A 22,094-nucleotide genomic window follows, 5' to 3' on the forward strand; every position below is an offset into this window, starting at 1 on the left:
TTGTTTTTGTTGATTTGTGTTTTTTCCCTGTCGCCCACAAAGTCACGTCAAGTTATGGTGTTTGAACAGTTCCTGCCCGGGCCTGACTCGGACGGTGGTGCCAGGCCGCGCCTTAGACAAGCCGACAGATAGACAGACACACACAAACACACACACTGACACACACACGGCACACACACTGATACACACACACACACACACACACACACCAGTGGCGGATACGGGGGGGGGGGGGGGGGGGGGGGGGGGTCTGGGGTTTCCGGACCCCTCCTCCCAAGCCCAAAAAGAAAAGATAAAAAAAGATTTAAAAAAAAAATAAAGACATTTGAAAATAAAGAAAAAATTATGGCTCAGATTGCACCTGATTGCTCCATTTTGGCTTGTTTTTAATCGAGACTTTTCCGGAAGAGCATGCTGGGTAGTTGGGTAATTTGTTGGCTGAGGTTGCACCAGATCAGTCAATTTTCCTTCTTTTTATCAAAATTTGTCTTCTAAAATTAACTTTTGGAAGGTGTAGCCTATTAGGGGTAGTTTCTTTCCTCATATTGCATGTTATTGCTCCATTTTCCGGCTTGTTTTTATCAACTTTTTGCAACACTTGAAAACGCTTCGCATCGTCAATCTGTCCCTAACAGAAATGTGGAAACCCCCCCTTAAAAATGATGTGATACGCCCCTGCGCACACACACACACACACACATAGTGCGTTTTTGACTCAGCACTGAGTGCACAGCCGCGGCGACTTGCTTTCAGTTTTACTGATATGGTTTTAGCACTGATGAGCCTGAGCTCTTCTGGTAAGAACATTCTTGACAGGTATACCTATAAAGAAAAATAACCTCCTGGGGTATCATTATCATCATCAATCATTTCTAAACGAGCTTTCCGGGTGTTGAAAGAACCTTTACAGCACACAAAAGCCTTTGCTGCGCACTCCCCCTTTTTTTTGCCAGCAGACGAACTTTCGCGAGGGCCCCGACGAGTGGCGGAAACTACCGACATGTGCCGAAGTTGAGGTTAGGTCAAAGGTGAGTCATGGCGTGACGGAAGTGTTCTGCGGAAGCGAGACTGACTGGATGGTAATGGTGGGGCGCTGTCTGATGTTTTTGTTTTGTTTTGACGGTGAGCTGGCAAATTAGTTGAGGACTCACTGAGCATGCACGCTTTCACGGAGCACAACCAGCTATATCTTGTGAAGATTTCAGCACGCCAGGCAAAATGGCAGTCGCGAAAAACTGGAAAGCGGGCTTAGTTTTCGCGTTCTTCTTATCTGCTGTAGGAATTGTCTACTTTGGATACTTCTATTGCGGTTCCAATTGTGCCCTGAAAGGCAATTCCTCGCCAAGCTTGAGGTCCAACTATGACGCCTACTTTGCAGGCAGGTTCCTGCAGAACAAGTTCTCGGGAAACGAACTGGACAAAGACTACGACTTGGACTTGGATGAAGACGTGATAGTGTTCCTTCACATCCAGAAGACCGGTGGCAGTACATTCGGCAAACACCTGGTTGAGAACATGGAGGTCGACCCCCCGTGCAACTGCTACAAGATGGTGAAGAAACACTGCGACTGTTTGACAAAGAACAAGCATGTATGGCTATTCAGTCGCTACTCTACAGGCTGGAAGTGCGGTCTGCATGCTGACTGGACAGAGCTGAAAACTTGTGTTGACAACTGGTTCCAGACAACTCGTGGGGTCAAGAAGCGTAGGTGAGAATGACAATGTGTAGTGTTAGTAACTGTTACTCTGTTTCTGTTGAGGGAAGTTACTTAACTTTGTTTAGAAAAGTTCTTCGCCAAAGAAAACTAAACCACTAACTTTAGCCATGGAATATAAATTAATTAATATAATGTTAGTGTAGTTCAATACAAAGTTTAGCAAAAGTTTGTACTTATTTGGCAGTTGCTACGGTTACGTCTTTTTCATGGCGTAATCCTACTGGGACATTCTATATTTACGGCATAACGTCATTTTGATGCGAATAAGCGAGTTTACTGTCATAACAGTGGCTGTGACTTGCAAAGCAAAACACCAAGACCACCAAACACCAACACCAACTGTATGGCTCTAATATTACTCAGTCTTTGGGTGAAGTCTTGAGCTAGAGACTACGGGTACGCCTTTTTCACAGCATAGTCACTCGGCCATACTATGAGTATGACACCATGCTATAGACCTTTTCGGTATATGAGCAGCTCTCGCGAGACACGCTCTTTGTTATGCTTCAGGGTTCCACACAGGCTCTGAGGTCAAGGGTATTCATACCCTTTCACCAAAAAAGTAAAGGGTTTTCATACCCTTTCCTGATTGATCAAAGGGTATGGCATGTTGTCGGCGACTCGGTGTATTGCTTTGCCACACCGGTGACACTGTGACAGTTCCCCTACGCTTTGTGTTCGGTGCCCTGACCCTTTGTGTTCGGTTCCCACTCGGTTCCCACACGCCAAAATTCGCGGACAAGATCGAGGTACTGTCACCCAAAACATCCATTTATGGTAGTATTACGCAATGTTGCTCTCTGAGAATGGTCTTGTTAGATCTGTGAGTGTTTACACTACATGCCTAGGTGCTGTTGGATTGAAGGTTTTTGATATTTTAGCCGTTATTAGGTAGAATGCCTTCCACTTTACTGCAAAACTGCATAATTCGTAGCATCGGCAAGAAATATCCTACCAAAAAATGCCTGCTTGGAACTGTCGTTGGTCCAGCAAAAAGTTCAACATGTCTGTAGCAGACAGCCCAAGTTTCAAGATTGTAGGGCCATCCAAACAGCCGTAATAATAAAAACAACAAAAGTAGTCAGTGAAATTGGCTGTGTTCGGTCCCCCCACACTTTTGTGACGTAGGCGTGACGGTTCCCATAATTCATTGTGTCGGTCCCCACTTTCTGTGTCGGACCCCACTTTCGACCTAATTTCTCTGTGACGGACAGTTTTTTCCCCCACAAATTCAGGGTAATGCTATGAAAAGTCAGTTCAGTTCCACAACAACAAGAACATTATTATGAGTGTCAATAAGTTTGAAATTATTTGCCTGTTCAGTTGTTGGTTACAAATTAACAACACACCTATCAAGTGCTTGTTGAAATTCACATCTGCAACACACTTGTGACTGTGTCTCTCCACAACAACAGTTCAATCTAAGTTCCAACACACTAAAGCTTGGCATCATTGAAAGGGCTCTAATATTACTCAGTCTTTGGGTGAAGTCTTGGTGTTTTGCTTTGCAAGTCACAGCCACTGTCAACAGATTTCCTTTTCCTCGTGGCTCTGTGCACTTGCAATGCCCTTTCAGTGATGTCACCCAGGACTGGGTGGCCGAGTGGAAACGCACTTGCGCTCGGAAGCGAGAGGTTGCGAGTTCGACCCTGGGTCAGGGCGTTAGCAATTTTCTTCCCCCTTTCCTAACCTAGCTGGTGGGTTCAAGTGCTAGTCTTTCGGATGAGACGAAAAACCGAGGTCCCTTCGTGTACACTACATTGGGGTGTGCATGTTAAAGATCCCACGATTGACAAAAGGGTCTTTCCTGGCAAAATTGTATAGGCATAGATAAAAATGTCCACCAAAATACCCGTGTGACTTGGAATAATAGGCCGCGAAAAGTAGGATATATGCGCCGAAATGGCTGCGATCTGCTGGCCGATGTGAATGCGTGATGTATTGTGTAAAAAAATCCATCTCACACGGCATAAATAAATCCCTGCGCCGTGAATATGTGCGCGATATAAATTGCATTAAAAAAAAAAAATCCCTGTGCTTAGAACTGTACCCACGGAATACGCGCGATATAAGCCTCTCTCCACTGTGAGTCGGTTCCTTAGCTTTGACTTCACCCGGTTCTGTTGACTAAAGCCTTTTCATTGTTGTAATTCATGCGATTTAAAATCTGACATGATGAGAGAGAGAGAGAGAGAGAGAGAGAGAGAGAGAGAGAGAGAGAGAGAGAGAGAGAGAGAGAGAGAGAGAGAGAGAGAGAGAGAGAGAGAGAGAGAGAGAGAGAGAGAGAGAGAGAGAGAGAGAGAGAGACAGAGAGACAGAGAGAGAGATCGAGAGAGAAAGAGAGACAGAGACAGAGAGAGAGATCTCAGAGAGAGAGAGATCTCAGAGAGAGAGAGATCTCAGAGAGAGAGAGATCTCAGAGAGAGAGAGATCTCAGAGAGAGAGAGAGCGAGGCCGGAGTGAGAGAGAGAGAGAGAATTGAATTGAATTGAACTTTATTTTACAAGGATTTAGATTTAAGGCTACGCCTTTTCTTACAATCTGTCCTTGGGACGCATAGACACACAATTATATAATTTAAAAAAAAAATAATTAAAAAAAATAAAAATAAAAATAAAAAATAAAATTAAAAAGTTAAAAAGTTAACCAACAAAAGGAGGTCGGAAAACGTGATAATAAAGATGACGATGATGATGATGATGACGATAATGATGATGATAATGATGATGATGATGATAAAGATGAGGCATGAAGAGCATACATATGTGGTTATTCATAAAATCAAATGCATACTATGCAGGTAATTATAAATACAAGCTGGTGGCAATCGAACATGTAGCAATAGAGTAACAAAAATATGTTCAGAATATACAATGCACAGCATATTTTTGACGTAATACTAAGTTTGGTAAGTCAAAAGGCGTTAAACTACTCAGACATTAAGTGGTTTTTTACACATTTTTTAAAACTTTTTAATGACTTTAGGTGCTTAAGGGATGATGGAAGTGAATTCCAAACTGAAGTACCCGAAAAAGCAAGACTGGTCTTATACAGGTCAATTCGTGGAATTGGTGGGATCAGGTTGACCGACCCATATCTGTGGGTAGCTTTATTAAATAATGATGTAATGTAAATCGGCACTTTACCGTGATACAATTTATGCATGAAAATGGCTTTGTTTAACTTGAGATGCTTTTCCAGTGGAAGAAAGTTAAGCATTTTTAATTTCATATCTGTTGAGGCATTATCCTTTACGATGAGTTTTGCCGAGCGACGATAGAGAGAGTCTAACTTTTTCAAGTGGACATCACTGCTGCCATCCCAGAGCGTCGAAACATAATTAATGTGAGGCATTACATGAGCATGGTGGAACATTTCCAGAGTCCTTCTGTCGGTATATTGCTTTAACTTGGATAGGAGGAAAACGTTCTTGGCTACTTTCTTGCAAATATGCTGTATTTGTGCCTGCCACTTGAATTCACAATCAAGAATTACCCCTAAAACGCGATGCTGTTGAACTTGTTCAATTGATTGCGTACCAATAGTAAGATTTAGTTTGAGTGGAGAAATCTGATGTTTTTGTCTGGTTGCAATTACCATACTTTTAGTTTTTATTGGATGGACAAGCATAGCATTAGCACTACACCAGTTATTTACATCGTTTAAAGCTGTTTGAAGGGAGGACTCTATTACTGTAACAGACTTTCCACTTGAGTGAAGAGAAGAATCGTCAGCAAAAAAATCACTTCTTACATTACTGTCAGAAATGTGCAGTGGCAGATCATTGATATACAGACAGAACAAGATCGGCCCAAGCACTGACCCTTGAGGCACCCCGCATTTCACAGTCTCCTCAGTAGATATTTTACAGTTTAGGGCAGTATATTGAGATCTGTCCTGTAAATAGGAAGCAAAAAAGTTACACACTGAACTGTTTCTGAGATACAACTGTAATTTCTTCAGTAAAATTGAATGATCAACAAGATCAAACGCTTTTTTAAAGTCGAGAAACACAGCACCACTGATTTCAGATCGGTTTGTTGCAGACAACCAGGTGTCGCATAGCGTAGAGAGAGAGAGAGATCGAGAGAGAGAGAGAGAGAGAGAGAGAGAGACAGACAGACAGAGAGACAGACAGACAGAGAGAGAGAGACAGAGAGAGACAGAGATCTCAGAGAGAGAGAGAGAGAGCTCAGAGAGAGAGAGAGCTCAGAGAGAGAGAGAGAGAGAGAGAGAGAGAGAGAGAGAGAGAGAGAGAGAGAGAGAGAGTTCGCAAGTTTATTTCTTCATTAATCATGAACTGTACGGTCTTCATCAACACACGTCTTCCTGACACGTTTCCGTTGTCTGCATGGCTTTTTGTTTCCGGCAGTCTGACTGGCTTAGGCTTCGTGTATTGTTTGTCTTTTGCCATCACTGTTTGTGAATGTCCCTGTTGATATGCGATGTTGGTCACTCTCGTTATTTCTAACAAGAGCAGATCGTTGAACATTGCTTGAACCGTCCCTTCCAAAAATGTTTGAAGCCTTGGTGGCTCGGCAATCTTTGCACAGCATGGCCCCGGTGTCTGGGTCCCCTCAGCCATGGAAACTCAATTTTCCACTTCTCCTGAAAAGTCAGATCATTTGAACTGGTTTGAGCACTTTCAGCAGGATCAGGTATCGCAAACGTCAAAGTTCGTTGTTTTGGATCAACTGCAGCAGGCTTTCTTGGTCGTGGCATTTTCAAACACAAAGTCAGTGACAAAACTGATCGTCTGCAAACTTGCACGCTCGCGGTCTTCGCGGAACCAACAGAACCGAAAATAGCGGAGGGGAAGTAACTCTAGTCACGCTGACAGCGCCAACTTCCTGGAGACAGTAAACACGTGTCGAGATTGTAAAACGATCAAAGTCATACCCTTTTGCCGTTCAAGTCATACGTTATTATACCTCTTGGTAAAATAATTGTTACTTACCGACACCCTTTCAAAGAGCGTCTCGTACGTGATTTGGGGGTCAGAGGGTATTCTTCTTCTTCTTCTTCGTTCGTGGGCTGAAACTCCCACGTACACTCGTGTTGTTTGCACGAGTGGAATTTTACGTGTATGACCGTTTTTTACCCCGCCATTTAGGCAGCCATACGCCGTTTTCGGAGGAAGCATGCTGGGTATTTTCGTGTTTCTATAACCCACCGAACTCTGACATGGATTACAGGATCTTTTTCGTGCGCACTTGGTCATATGCTTGCGTGTACACACGGGGGTGTTCGGACACCGAGGAGAGTCTGCACACAAAGTTGACTTTGAGAAATAAATCTCTCGCCGAACGTGGGGACGAACTCACGCTGACAGCGGCCAACTGGATACAAATCCAGCGCGCTACCGACTGAGCTACATCCCTGCCCCTGTGAGAGAGGGTATAATACCTCCAATTTTACGTGATGTGGAACCCTGTGCTTTAAACATCGCGAGAACTTCGAACCTTGGCTTGTGCAGCTCTCACGAGATCGCTGTACCGCATGCTTTGCTATGCTCTGAAGTTTGCGAGAGATTACGAGAGCTTGGAATACCGATAGGGTCTATTTCGTAGTAGTTGTAGTATTTTTCTGTTGCAACCCGATTGGTTAATACTAAACCCCAGGAAACCTCATCAGAAATTAAGGAAATTCTTTTTTGGATCGTGTTTTGTTAATACGTTTGTTTGAAATCATAATTTACATCTGTAACGTTTAGGGCTTTATTTTCAAGCTTGTGTGAGGATTTACGAAGGAGCGAACTCTAATAAATCTAATGCATGAGAACACAGAACAGATGATGTGCGCATATCAAAAGCATATGGACAACGCACTTTTGCATTTTGCGCATCTACTCAATGGAACTCTCTCCCCTCTCACATTCGCCACTCTCAGTCAGTACAGTCATTCAAGCGAGCACTCAAAACTCACCTCTTCCAGAAACACAACTCCTAAAGTCGCAACATTTTGCCATCCTGTTCTGTAACGGTTCCATCTCTATTCAGCTTGTTATTTTTGTCTTTTGTTTTAAATTATTATAAATATAATTTTTCACTGCAGTAGTCTTTCAACTTTAACCCTTAGCTGTAAGCTAGATATGCACAAGTCATGTCGGTGCCACATAATGCTGACACACATGTTCCTGTGCATAGTTTATGGATAACGTGTAGTTGGGAAGTTAAGAGTAGAAATAATTAGTATTTAGTGTAGGAGGAGGGTTGGGGGTGGGTAGGGAGGGGGTGGGTATGGTTTACTTTGAGCAGGTCGGTTTCAGTTTTAATAAACAATTCTAGAGACTTGTGTATCTTATATAATTTGAGTCTTTCGTGTTTTAGACATTGATGCATTTAATAGTTTTAACGAGTTGCCTTTTGTTTTATCATTCTGGTGTTTATCTAGATGTGCTGTGTATCTTATAAGAAGTTCTTAAAAGTTCGAAGTTATTTTAGCATATAGGTTTTTTAAAAATTTTTTATGGTCTTAACAGTTAAACATGTATTACGTTATCATTAAGATTCATGCTTTGTTAGCACTAAGCAGTTGTTTTAATCAGTCTGGTTTTCTCTTGTTTTCATCTTATGAACATTGTAAATGTTAGACTAACTTATTGTCTTGTACAGAATAACAACTGTGTGAATGGTGCTATACTGAATGAAAGAGTGTGACATGAAGTTCTTGTACATCATTGTAAAGAGTGTGAATGACGTTTTAGTTTAGATGTCAAGCGCTTAGAGCAAGCCTTTTTAACGAAAGTTTTTGATTTAGCGCTATATAAATGTTCTTATTATTATTATTATTATTATTATTGCTGTTTCCATTTATGAACTGAACATAGTTTTTGAGTCACTTGAGAAAAAGTGACTCTATGTAATCGGTCAGTGTTAGTCTGTCCGGCCGGCCGGCCGGCCGGCCGTAGACACCACCTTAACGTTGGACTTTTCTCGGAAACTATCAAAGCGATCGGGCTCATATTTTGTTTAGTCGTGACCTCCAATGACCTCTACACTTTAACGATGGTTTCGTTGACCTTTGACCTTTTTCAAGGTCACAGGTCAGCGTCAAAGGAAAAATTAGACATTTTATATCTTTGACAAACTTTTCTCGGAAACTATCAAAGCGATCGGGCTCATATTTTGTTTAGTCGTGACCTCCAATGACCTCTACACTTTAACGATGGTTTCGTTGACCTTTGACCTTTTTCAAGGTCACAGGTCAGCGTCAAAGGAAAAATTAGACATTTTATATCTTTGACAAAGTTCATCGGATGTGATTGAAACTTTGTAGGATTATTCTTTACATCAAAGTATTTACATCTGTAGCCTTTTACGAACGTTATCAGAAAAACAAGGGAGATAACTAGCCTTTTCTGTTCGGCAACACACAACTTAACGTTGGGCTTTTCTCGGAAACTATAAAAGTGACCGGGCTCAAATTTTATGTGAACGTGACTCATTGTGTTGTGAATAGCAATTTCTTCCTGTCCATCTGATGCCTCATATAATATTCAGAACTGCGAAAGTGACTCGGTCGAGCGTTTGCTCTTCTTGTTAAAAGAAAAAAGATAATCTTAAGTTCTTTAATCACTGATAAAAGATTATGAAGTTATTTATTTGCGTGCGCGAGAGTGTATCTGATGTGTGGCCGTGGGACTGTGTTGGCGTGCTGGTGTGTCATTGTGCGGCCTCAGTGTCTGATGGTGACTTGGTCAAGCAGGTATTATCCTGGATTAATGATGCAAAAGGAGGTAGTCGGTTAGGGATTGCAATCACTATCTGAAATTTCTGACTTACAGAGATTGCATGATGTCAATGAGAAAAAAAAATCATCATCGATAGCCAAGGATGATGGAAACATTCTATGGAAATGATACTCATAGTCCCGTGATGTTTACTGCCATTACATTTCAATCACAATTGCAACGTTTACTTTGAATTACATTTATCTGCGCAATTCAAGAAATCAAATGAGGAGGAGAGCACCATTTTTATTTCTCTCTCTCTCTCTCGCATATCAATGCAAGCCTACATGCCAAAGGTTGGGGGTTCCGGTGCCAATCAATATCTGCTGTGACCACACAAAATGTACACTACTTCTTAACACTATTGTGACTAGCATTGCCACGGCGTTAACGTCCTGCCTGCCCAAGCTTGCCACCAAGAAACTTCCCAAAAAACAGTAACTGTAAAGAAATCTGTCTAGCAAGCTTGAATTAAGTCCAATCACCACCAAATTTTGTGTACTAATTAAAACATGGATGCCCAGTTCAGTCGTGCTATTTATAAGTTTGTCACGTGATTTGTTTTAGCAAAGGGGGGGTGAAAGGGGGATAATTTGTGTTTTTTAACGTTTTTTTGTGTGTGTTTTCTTTTCCACTGCTTTTTTAAAAGTTATTTTCTAACAGAAAGTATTATAAATAATTTTATAACCAAACAAGGTGTAAAACCTATGAATTAGCTGAAATATTGTTAAAATTCTACACAGAAATAAGGAGACAGTACAAAGAAAAAAACAAGCAAATCCCGCATTCACTCACAGCATCCTGACTCAAATGAAACAAAACTGTGACACTCACCAAATGATGTCTAGGTAATCCATATTGAATATAAGTCACATTTTCACAACAAAGTCCCAACTGTACACCTATGAACATTTCCAAAAGGATTAGGCTCCAGCCATCCATTGTTATCAGTGCTGCCACGCCCCCCTTGCAACTACACATTCGAAGATTCATGCAGTACCACCCTAACACGTGTAGTTTGCCGACTCATACTAGCAGCAACAACGGGACTGTTTCTTCCTCAATATCACTGCTATTATCGCTTTCTTGAGGCGAAAACAACACGTCGGAATCATGATCTACAGGGTCCTCAAGATCCAACATCCGGAGAATCTCCTCCCGTGACAAGGCTCGCCTTCGATTCATTTTTTTTGTTTGAAAAAACCACTCAAATCTTCTCTAATTTGCACATGGCGAAGAGCACACCAAGTGTGTCAAGGGAAACAACTCAATTTACTGCAAGCTTCAAAAACCGGGAAGCAATCACGAGTCGTGTACCTTGTATGTCTAATACTAAAATAGTCACTTCCCGTCCGTGGGCGTTGCAGCGCTATTACTAATATAGTCACCTCCCGTCGCGAAAGTGTTAAGACTTATGCACTATTAGGCAAAAAAATAAAAATAGGTGTGGTTACGGTAACATAGCCAAAAAAAATAGGGTAGGAAGGTAGGCAATCACTTTTGTTTTAAAAACTTTTTGTTCTAATGTGTACAAATTAAACCTACTTGACAGGGAAATAAGTGTGCGACTCGGGCGCTTTCACTTTCATTGCGTTTTCTGCACTCGTTTTCTTGGTTTTTGTGGGTTTTTTTTAACAGAAATTAATGTAATAAAAAGTTATAGGGTCGGCCCCTAAAAATAGGGTATGTCGGGTTACCGTAACCACACCTATTTTTTTTTAGGCCTTAGTATTAGTCTATTGCAATGTTACATTACTCAAACTTTTACCTGTTAAAGTGTTATTGAATGTTAATTTCTTAGTTATTTTGAGTTTACGACTTTAGTTACACTTAATGACTTATTCTTCTTTATTTAAATTGAGAACACAATTGGTATGGTGGTGGTACCCTAGTACTGTCTGTGATCACCGTCTATTCTGACCACCCCTGCCCTTTCATTAGCATCATGCATTAGTTTTTTTTAATGTTTTTTCCCCCAGTTAGTTTGAGTTGATGTGCATTCTGTGGTATGTGAGAAACAAAACTTGAACTCAAACTTGAATACTTGGTTAGCCGGCTTTAATCAATGTAATTGTATATGAGTTGTTCTTCAGTACTGGTGACAGAAAGGGGGAAAAGTGGTCAAAAATCAAATCTCTAGTTTTGTTTTTGAAATATTGCTTTTCATAAAGCAGAAATACTGTAGTATCTGTTGTACATAAGAAAAAATCACTGGTTCACATGGTTCCTACATCATCTAACTTTTAAAGCTGGTTCTTGTGTGTCTGTGTGTATGTTTGTATGATGACGATAGGACCCGAAACGGCTGCACGGACTGAGACAGGAATTGCAGAGAATGTTCTTTGCCACTCGAGTCGTGTCATAAGGTACTTTTGGAATAGCAAATTTGAAAGGATTCTTCAAAAAACGGCGGAAAACATTATATACCCTGTGAGCTATCGAGGATCCTCCCCGTCTGGGCTGTCGAAACATGGTCTTGTTAAAAGACGTTTTCAAATGCGGTTAACGGGGAGTCGAAGCACATTTAGCGAAGTTATGTTGCCAAATCATCAAAGATCAACATTTCACTACACGGATCGATGCACACAGTCGAAATAGATGTGACTTTCACACGACCGAAGACTACTTACTAGCAGACTAGCAGACGACAAGATCTAAATATTTAGATCAGTGAGAGCAATCCGTTGAAGAACAGTTACTCCGCTTATTCGTCTTCAGTTAAGCTTATTTCCCCTGCCATAAGTTTCCTTGCAGATCTGCAGTCGCGTAGTGAAATGAACTAGTGTCATCGGAAGATTCTTCTCAGTCAATGATCAAAGCACAGTAAGTTCTATGCTGACAAAAGTCATTTTCGGACAACACGACGATTGACTTAATTTATGAGCCCAAAGGTAACAATATCGACAAGAATGTACGCATTTGACATTAAATGAAACATTCATAGACAGTTTCCAACTCACCAGATCTGCCAAAGAGCCGTCATTTGTGAAAAAAACGATGATTTTAATCAGACAGGTATCGGAAACAAGTCTTGGTCACCTGCGTTATTCCTTCCGAGGCGACGTGACGGCGCCACATTTGTTTGTTTTATGGCTGTTTATCGCGAAACAACACAGTTGAAATTTGTGTGTAAAATACCACAAATGTGTGGTGAATCAGTTCGTCATCTGCGTTTCGATGGTAATTCAGTCAGATTGGAGTTACTTTGAATCGAAGGCGAGGGTAACCTGCGTTATTTGTGGGACGGCGTGAACAAATTTGATTGCAATATTTTATACAGAAAGTAAATTTCAATGATTCTGGCTCAGACTTGTAGATCTGTTATGCAGTGTTTTGGTAGTGTATCTGCTTTTCTGCTATGAAGCTCATTTGGAGTGATACGCTGATCGAAGTGGGGTACCCTATGTGGGACATCAGCCGTATGCAGATTACGCCTCAGAACACTCTCGCATTTCACAAAGACAACAATAATTTGCAACATTTCAAGAACTGCATCAGTTTTATTAGATACTATTTCAACAAAAACAGCACAAACACAACTATTATCAACAACACAGAACGGGAGGTAAGTCTTCAAAGACGCACCAAGTGTGCGTTCCCATTTTTGGACGCCATTTTTGCTAGCATTTTCACAGTAAATCGTAATATTTCCATATCTATTGAATGATTTTGTTATTTTCTTTGATTGTGCCGATTCTCCTATCTCTCTGGCATGTACTGGGTGCTTTGTGACCAGTTTCTCCCCTAGACTGTATTGAAAAAATGCGTCCGTCTGAGCTGACCCCCACTTGTGACCAGTAGCAAAGAACAACTCATATATATATACATATATGTATGCCATCCTGTTGAACAGGTACCACTATATCACCCTGCTGCGCGACCCTGTGTCTCGCTTCCTCAGTGAGTGGATGCACGTGCGACGTGGGGCCACCTGGAAAAAGGCAACGTTAAAGTGCAACGGCAGAGAAGCCACTCTAGAGGAGGTCCCCTTCTGCTATGCTGATGAGGACTGGAGGGTAAGCTAACTGTTACAGTGATAATTTGGATGCCATTGTCTCTGATATATGAGTGGTCACAGGCTCCTGCTTTCCTAGACTTATTGAAATTGTTACAGAAATTATCACTGTGCATTTTGGGCAGAAAGGAAGTAAAAGTAATTGCATAAAAAGAGACGTAATTTCCAGCTACTGGGTTATACATGGAAACACACCCACTCTAAACAAAGCATTTTTTACTGACTGGTCTTGAAGCCCCTGCTTTCCCAGACTTTGTTTTTGTCTGTATACTATAATGCACCTCCAGTTTAAATAGATTATCTTTAAAGAGGGTGGTGATGTTCTACAGTTTCAGGCAATACAGGACAATGTACTGTGGTATAGACCGCAACACGGTGGCCTAGTGGTAAGGCGTCCGCCCAGTGAGCGGGAGGTCGTGGGTTCGAACCCCGGCCGGGTCATACCTAAGACTTTAAAATTGGAAATCTAGTGGCTGCTCCGCCTGGCGTCTGGCATTATGGGGTTAGTGCTAGGACTGGTTGGTCCGGTGTCAGAATAATGTGACTGGGTGAGACATGAAGCCTGTGCTGCGACTTCTGTGGCGCACGTTAAATGTCAAAGCAGCACCGCCCTGATATGGCCCTTCGTGGTCGGCTGGGCGTAAAGCAAACAAACAAACAAACTGTGGTATAGACGGGTATCCCTGTTTTAAATCTGAGAGGTAAATTTAGTGACTCCATGAAGAGAACGTCTGAGGAAATGAGGTGTTATAGTAGAGGGAGTCTTATGAAGGAGGGTCTTAACACAGAGGTTCCACTGTACTGAGGTGTGTGTGGTGTGTGTCCTGACAGGGCGTGACCTTGGAGCAGTTCATCAAGTGCCCCCACAACCTGGCCTTCAACCGCCAGTCGCGCATGATGGCCAACCTGTCCAAGGTCAATTGCTACAACACCTCGGGGCTCACTGATGTGGAACGTGATCGCCGCATCTTGGAATCGGCTAAGCAGAACCTGGTGGACCTGGCCTTCTTCGGTCTGGTGGAGTTCCAGACCTACACGCAGTTCCTTTTTGAGCACACACTCAACATCAACTTTATCAATGACTTCGTTCAGCACAACCTCACGCACAGCAGCGGTTACAACGTGTCTGCTGAAGAGTTGCGAAGAATCGCCGCACTGAATCAGGTGGACATTGAGCTGTACCAGTTCGCCAAAGACTTGTTCCTGCAGCGTGTCAAGCAGGCCTACCTGGATGAGGAGTTACCTGTCCCGGAGGACCTGATGCACCTGACGTCTGTGCAAGCCATTGAAGTGGAAGGGGGGCAAGGGGGCCATGAAGGTCCCCCCGGGTCCGTTGAAGGGGATGCGATGTCGGACAGCCCAGAGCACATTGAGTTGGACGAAACAGACACCAGGGACGCTCTGGCCCAGCAAGTGGCAGGACACATTTTTCAACACAGCGGTCTTCCTGCGAAAGCCCCATATCCTAAACTGGAGGCTAGGTTGGGTGAACAAGGCTTTTCTGATCATGGAGACAAGTTTAGTAAAGGGGACAGTTTTAACACTGTGGGTGAAAGAGACCCCCACTATAGAGAGAAGCTGAAAAAGTCAAGAAAGGCAAGGGCACAAGATCAGAGTTTTGACGCCGAAAGGTTTCAGAGACATCAGCAGTTTAGAAAACGCCAAAGAGCATTACACACACAGCAAGAATACAGCTGATAGCAGAAGGCAGTATTGGAGATGTGGTAACTACTAACACTGACAGTGTGAGTGTGACTGGGTTTTGCTGCAGTATCATTTTATCCAACACAATGAGTGTCTTGGCTGTGTTATGGATTTATTTTTGATTTCGAAGAGATTTAATTCCAGTGCTATGGTGGGATCTACACCAGCTGAAGTGAAAACGAGAAGCCATGTCTGTATTATGGCAAAACATTTTTGAATTTTGCAGTTTGTATGTGTTGTTAAAACTAGGTATGAAATTGTGAACAGTCAGTGTCCACTTGTGTGTGTGCCTACATATACTCATGCATGTGTCATGGTGTGTGAATGTGTTTGTACATGTATATATATATATGCTGAGTACATACTGAATGTAATGATGTATGCTATGTGTATGTGCATTACCAAAGTTTCTTGTGACCCATGAGACATCCATTTCACCGTTTTGTGTTTCAACCAGTCTTGGTAACTAATATTTAATAAACTGTACGCTATCGTTTTGTACATATATATATTTAGTCATCAGAAGAGGTTGCTTTTGACCATAACTAGACTTAACCATATGTCTGGGACACTGATGTTTTCACCTCCACCTATTTTCTTTCTTTTTCCGAATCCCTTGTCTGAATCATGCACATAGTCGCCAACCAAGAAGAATGGACATAAGCCTAACGAAAAATAAATGCTTAGTTTGCATACAGGGTTCTTCATAATTGTACTTAAACAGAATGAATGTTATAACAAGTATATTATAGATGTACTTCAAACCACAATTGGGTGGAAGAAAAAATATCTATAGTCTGACTCTGAGCTTATCATTATATCAAAATGACCTTGCAGGGTTCCCCAAACTGTGCATCCCCGTGTCCTATATGCACTAGAAGCCGCAGAAACTTACTAGAAGGTCTTGAAGGGGGTCTTGCAACATACTAAACATGAAAAGAGCGGGTTCTGGGACGCACTAAATTTATATTATGTTATCTGTACTGATTTTAAACCTGTAATCGTCGGCTATTTTCCATACTGTTCAGAGAAGAACGTACATTTGCCTAGATTTTGATGCCGTGAAATATTCTGCTAAATATTTACAGAGTATATTAAACCGATTTGACAAATAACGCCTTTGTGAAAGGTCTCACAGAACTTCCAAAAGTCCCCCTGTAAAGTTCAATATGAGAGGGTCCTAGGACCCCCTAAAATTATTATTGGGGGTCCCCGGAACCCTGGTTTGCATTATTTGTCTGCATACGTCTTTTCCTTTGAACAGTGTCCGACCAGCCTTGCAATTGTACCTGTATTTGTGAAGTAGAGCTGTAGACAGAACAGCATTAAGTGAATCATGAAAGCAGAAGAACAAAGGTGACTGCGCATGAGAGCCATAAACAAGTCGCGTAAGGCGAAAATACATTTAGTCAAGCTGTGGAACTCACAGAATAAAACTGAACGCACTGCATTTTTTTCAGCATGACCGTATACTCGTAGCATCGTCAGTCCACTGCTCGTGGCAAAGGCACTGTACTGAAATTGACAATCCAGGTAGTGGTTGCGCTGAGCCGGATAGTACGCTTTTCTGTATCTCTATTCCTTTTAACTTTCTGAGCTTGTTTTTAATACACACATAACATATATGTTTTTGGAATCAGGAACCGACAAGGAATAAGATAAAATTGTTTTTAGATCGATTTCGAAAATTAATTCTAAGCATAATTTTCATATTTTTAATTGTCAGAGCTTGTTTTTAATCCGAATATAACATATTTATATGTTTTTGGAATCAGAAAATGATGAGGAATAAGATGACATTGGTTTTGGAACGTTTTATAACAAAATAATTTTAGATACAATTTTCTGATTTTTAATGACCAATTAATTTTTAAGCCTTCTAGCTCAAATGCAATACCAAAGTCCGGCCTTCGTCGAAGATTGTTAGGCCAAAATTTCAATCAATTTGATTGAAAAATGAGGGTGTGTCCAGTAGTTTACTCTGAATCGCTCTACACACACACACACAGACACACATACACCACGACCCTCGTCTCGATTCCCCCTCTATGTTAAAACATTTAGTCAAAACTTGACTAAATAAAATGTAACAAGTCGCGTAAGGCGAAAATACAACATTTAGTCAAGCTGTCGAACTCACAGAATGAAACTGAACGCAATGCAATTTTTCAGCAAGACCGTATACTCGTAGCATCGTCACTCCACCGCTCGTGACAAAGGCAGTGAAATTGACAAGAAGAGCGGGGTAGTAGTTGCGCTGAGAAAGATAGCACGCTTTTCTGTACCTCTCTTCGTTTTAACTTTCTGAGCGTGTTTTTAATCCAAACATATCATATCTATATGTTTTTGGAATCAGGAACCGACAAGGAATAAGATGAAAGTGTTTTTAGATCGATTTCGGAAATTTGATTTTGATAATAATTTTTATATGTTTAATTTTCAGACCTTGTTTTTAATCCGAATATAACATATTTATATGTTTTTGGAATCAGGAAATGATGAAAAATAAGATGAACGTAAATTTGGATCGTTTTATAAAAAATAATTTTAATTACAATTTTCAGATTTTTAATGACCAAAGTCATTAATTAATTTTTAAGCCACCAAGCTGAAATGCAATACCAAACCCCGGCCTTCGTCGAAGATTGCTTGGCCAAAATTTCAATCAATTTGATTGAAAAATGAGGGTGTGACAGTGCCGCCTCAACTTTTACAAAAAGCCGGATATGACGTCATCAAAGACATTTATCGAAAAAATGAAAAAAATGTCCGGGGATGTCATACCCAGGAACTCTCATGTCAAATTTCATAAAGATCGGTCCAGTAGTTTACTCTCAATCGCTCTACACACACACACGCACACACACACACACACACATACACCACACCATCGTCTCGATTCCCCCCTCTACGTTAAAACATTTAGTCAAAACTTGAGTAAATGTAATAAAAAGACCAAAAAATACTGTACTCACGTGTGAATGAAGAAAACTATACAAATAACGGCTATTATTGGTTAGCTATTGCTGTTATTTGTTTCGTATTCTTCGTTCACACATATGTTTTGGTCTTTTTATGAATCATGAAAACCTGACTTTAACTTGAAAGTCCTCTTTGCGGTAGAGTTGCAGTCTTTGAAAAGTCAAGTCTTACCAAGAAGTTATGATGACATAATTTAGATATCTTGTTCTGTCTCATTTGTGTACTAACATGAATTAATGACATGTTTGTGAACTTGTAAAGACATTTTTATTTTTAATAACTTAGCAAGTATGAGAATGCCATATTATGTTCTTTTGTTGAAGATGACATGGATACTGATATTTGTACATAAGCAGTGGAACATTATTTGTATGCTAGGTATGTATAAGCTGGATATAATGATACAACAGTCTCGACATTACCAGCTATTGTGTTTTCAGCGTAGCAATAGGGCCCGATATTTAGACGAGACAAGTATAATGCCGACGAGTCGAAGACGAGTCGCATTATACTTGTTCGAGTCTAAATATTGGACCCTATTGCTACGATGAAAACACAATAGCGTTTATATAGCTATTCTGACATTAAATTCTGTGTTAAAACCATGTTTTTGTCAGTAACAAGTACCAGAATGGTCCATGTCGCTGATTGCAGACGACGGTTCCCTTTCCGCATGAAGCCACGGAAATAACCGAACATTGAAAAACCCACGGACATGTATTACGGAGAAAACTCGAGATAACCGGATGTTTAGCATTACGTCAATATGCTAGGAATCATATGACGTCATGACGTATCATGCTTGCCTACGTATATTGTATGTTCAAAAGTCTGACTTCTGTTGGGAATTCGCGTGGTGAAGACTGCGGTAAATCTGTAGATGATAAGAGAACAAGGATTGTCTCAGAAGAAACGACTAAATGTTTCAGACCGGTAACTTCATTTCAACATTGCACTATACAATGGACGTTCTATGTGACAGGAGAGTTTGCTGATTTTGTGTTAAACATTGGAGAGATCGTCTGCTAGAATCAGAGATAGGTCGCTTCAGATTGCAGCTTCTGGAAATTTGCAAGGTTTGTTGCCTGTTAAAGAACTGGATTTTACACGTAATGTATGTCATGTACAGTAAGCAACAACAAAAACACACACAAAGCAAATGGCATCGTCTGTCGACTAGTCACAGAAACAAACCTGGCGAGGTATGCGTGTACTTTATACACGTGGAAGAAACCGGAACCATGCGTCTTTGTTATCGACAATATGCTTTTGGATATTGAGTAAAATGGCCGACTTCCGCCGCATTATGCTTTGATGATCGGAAGAGACCATCCAATCACAGACCCCGAATTCCCCCACGTGTTCATCAGAATAGCTATATTAGAATATAATGCCTTTTTCACTCATGTAGAATTTTGCTTGGCATTCTGAGGCGGAAATGATGTTTCTGTGCGTTGTCATTGTACCCCAGAGAGTGCATTATAATGCACCCATGTGTTTTATCATTTCAGCTTGGAAGGTAAGGTTAAACATTAATAAATTAGTTTGCTCATGAAAGTTGTCATTGAAATCGGATTTTCACTAACAGATTTAAAAATGATTGCAGTGTGTTCATCTTCTGAATCCCAAAATATATATAGATATGTCATGTTAACTCTAAAGATGTGCTCAGAATAAAAGAAATTCGGTGTGTGCAAATTACCAAGTTTGCATGCTATGCCGAGACGAGCGCAATCCATCTCGGTCTGTGGGTTTGGGAGCGTCAAAGCCTTACTTGTCGTAGTGTTGGTGATGACAGGTTAACAGTGTTGGTGTTTTGGTTTCAGGCCGACATATTGACTAAATGAGTTTATATCGATTCACGCAACTTGTTGTTGAGGTGATGGGGATGGGAGTGTTCCTGTCGGACAAGTTTAAGTCTAATTTGTTTCAGCAACTTTGATTAGTTACATGACAAAGGAAATTGATTCAGATCACTGTTTGTCTTTCATGAACAATATCCCTTTAGACAGTATGGAATGTGTAAGAAAGTGAGAGTAAGAGAGTCTTCAGGTTAAATAAAAAAATAAAAAAATACTTAAAAAAGGCGAAGTTCTAAATGTCTGTTCCAAATTACAAGTTATCCCCGAAGAGGAAGAAACAATTTGATACAGGACACATACCTATTTTGGGCTCCTTTTAAATAAAAAAATAAAAAAATCATTTTCAGCAGATTATTGCTGAATTTACTGAAAAGAAAGTTTACAATGTTCTCCAAAAGTACAGGCATTCTTTAGATGGATGTGCCATAAAAGCAGTTTATGTTCCTCAAATTGAATTGATCAGTTGAAAGATTTTATATTTAATGTTTATTGAGTGTGTATGCAGTTTGTTTGGAGAAGCGATCGTGTTTTTTGCTTGTTGATGAATTATGAAATATGCATGGACTGCTTTAGATATCATTAATGCTGTTATTTTTTATGTCTGACAAGAGGTTACAGGACAAAACCACTTGAACTTGCAAGTGTCAGATTTCCCTTGATTTGATTGGACTATAACATGTTTTGTGTTGTATTTGGCCCAAGCAGGGATAAGTGCCAAAGAACATTTTGAAAACTAAAGCATGATACAAAACCACTATAGCGATAGTTAATCTTTGCAGAATAAAAGCTAGTTCTAAAATGGAAAAAGTCAACAAATAATATATAGTCTCCTTGTAAAGGATAAGAATAAGGTATCATAGATACCCCCCGCGGGTTAGGGGGAAGAATTTCCCCGATGCTCCCCAGCATGTCGTAAGAGGCGACTAACGGATTCTGTTTCTCTTTTTACCCTTGTTAAGTGTTTCTTGTGTGGAGTATGGTCAGTTTTTGTAAAGATTTTGGTCAGGCAGTGTGTAGGAAATGTTGAGTCCTTTGTACTGGAAACTTGCATTCTCCCGGTACTACGTTGCAAGCCCCTGGAGCGAATTTTTGATTGGTGCTTTTGTGAACAAGAAACAATTGACAAGTGGCTCTATCCCATCTCCCCCCTTTCCCCGTCGCGATATAACCTTCGTGGTTGAAAACGACGTTAAACACCAAATAAAGAAAGAAAGAAAGGTATGATAGATAGTCCTGTGAGGTTACCCTGTGGGGCAGCTTTCTCACTGGGGGCAGTTTGACAGGAATATGAAGCAGATCTGAAATACTGACATTCTTAAGCAAATGCATGAATTATGAAAGAATGTAATGCATGTAATATATTTATTATATGTATGTCATTGAAAAAGAGTGATCATATTGTGACATTGCATTTAGCTATGACGAGAAGAAAAGGAACTTATCCCCGAGTACGCTAGTACAAGGGTCCAGCAGACTTTAATTGTCTGTGTGTGTGTGTGTGTCTCGACTTAACAGCTTATTGCTGGGAAACTACTGGGCGCAGTTCGTTCAAAAGTTGATACACTAACTTGATAATAGGTCCGATTGATCGTATTAAAACTTCATAATGTTACCTGGGACCTAAATGCGAAGTAAACCACAAAAAAACGACTTGGCGGCGGGGGGAATTCGCGGAGCCACAGCCAGCCAGGCAGTCTCGAACGTCACACATTGACGAGAAATATAGCGTCATAAAAAGATTACGTCACGGTCAAAAGTCTTTGACGTCTTTTTCTCTCGCGCGGTGTGTGTGTGTTCATTTTGTGCACATGTGTTAGTGTTACTGTGTGTGTGTGTGTGTGTGTGTGTGTGTGTGTGTGTGTGTGTGTGTGTGCGCGTGCGCGTGCATGAGTCTGTACTCGTGTGTGTGTGTGTGTGTGTGTAAGAGAGAGAGATAGAGAGGAAGAGAGAGAGGGAGTGAGGGAGAGAGAGAGTGTGTGTGTGTGTGTGTGAATGTGTGTGTGTGTGCATTTTCACTGTGATCAAATTACAAATAAAAGAGAAAGGCCAGTCACCACGCACATCCTCGGCTCGCATGCAAT

The 22,094-nt window shown here is 40.9% G+C and overlaps 1 protein-coding gene across 1 annotated transcript; it reads left to right on the top strand.

The window, feature by feature from the left end:
- Window positions 1–1,027: 1,027 nt before the first annotated feature.
- LOC138983694 (heparan-sulfate 6-O-sulfotransferase 2-like) lies at window positions 1,028–21,487 on the top strand. Its single transcript, XM_070356993.1, has 3 exons — window positions 1,028–1,709; window positions 13,304–13,466; window positions 14,297–21,487. The coding sequence occupies exons 1-3, from the start codon at window positions 1,219–1,221 to the stop codon at window positions 15,161–15,163; spliced, it is 1,521 nt and encodes a 506-aa protein (XP_070213094.1). The 5' UTR covers window positions 1,028–1,218; the 3' UTR covers window positions 15,164–21,487.
- The last annotated feature ends 607 nt before the right edge of the window (window positions 21,488–22,094 follow it).

This window comes from Littorina saxatilis, linkage group LG13 (assembly GCF_037325665.1).
Source record: "Littorina saxatilis isolate snail1 linkage group LG13, US_GU_Lsax_2.0, whole genome shotgun sequence".
NCBI lineage: Eukaryota > Metazoa > Mollusca > Gastropoda > Littorinimorpha > Littorinidae > Littorina > Littorina saxatilis.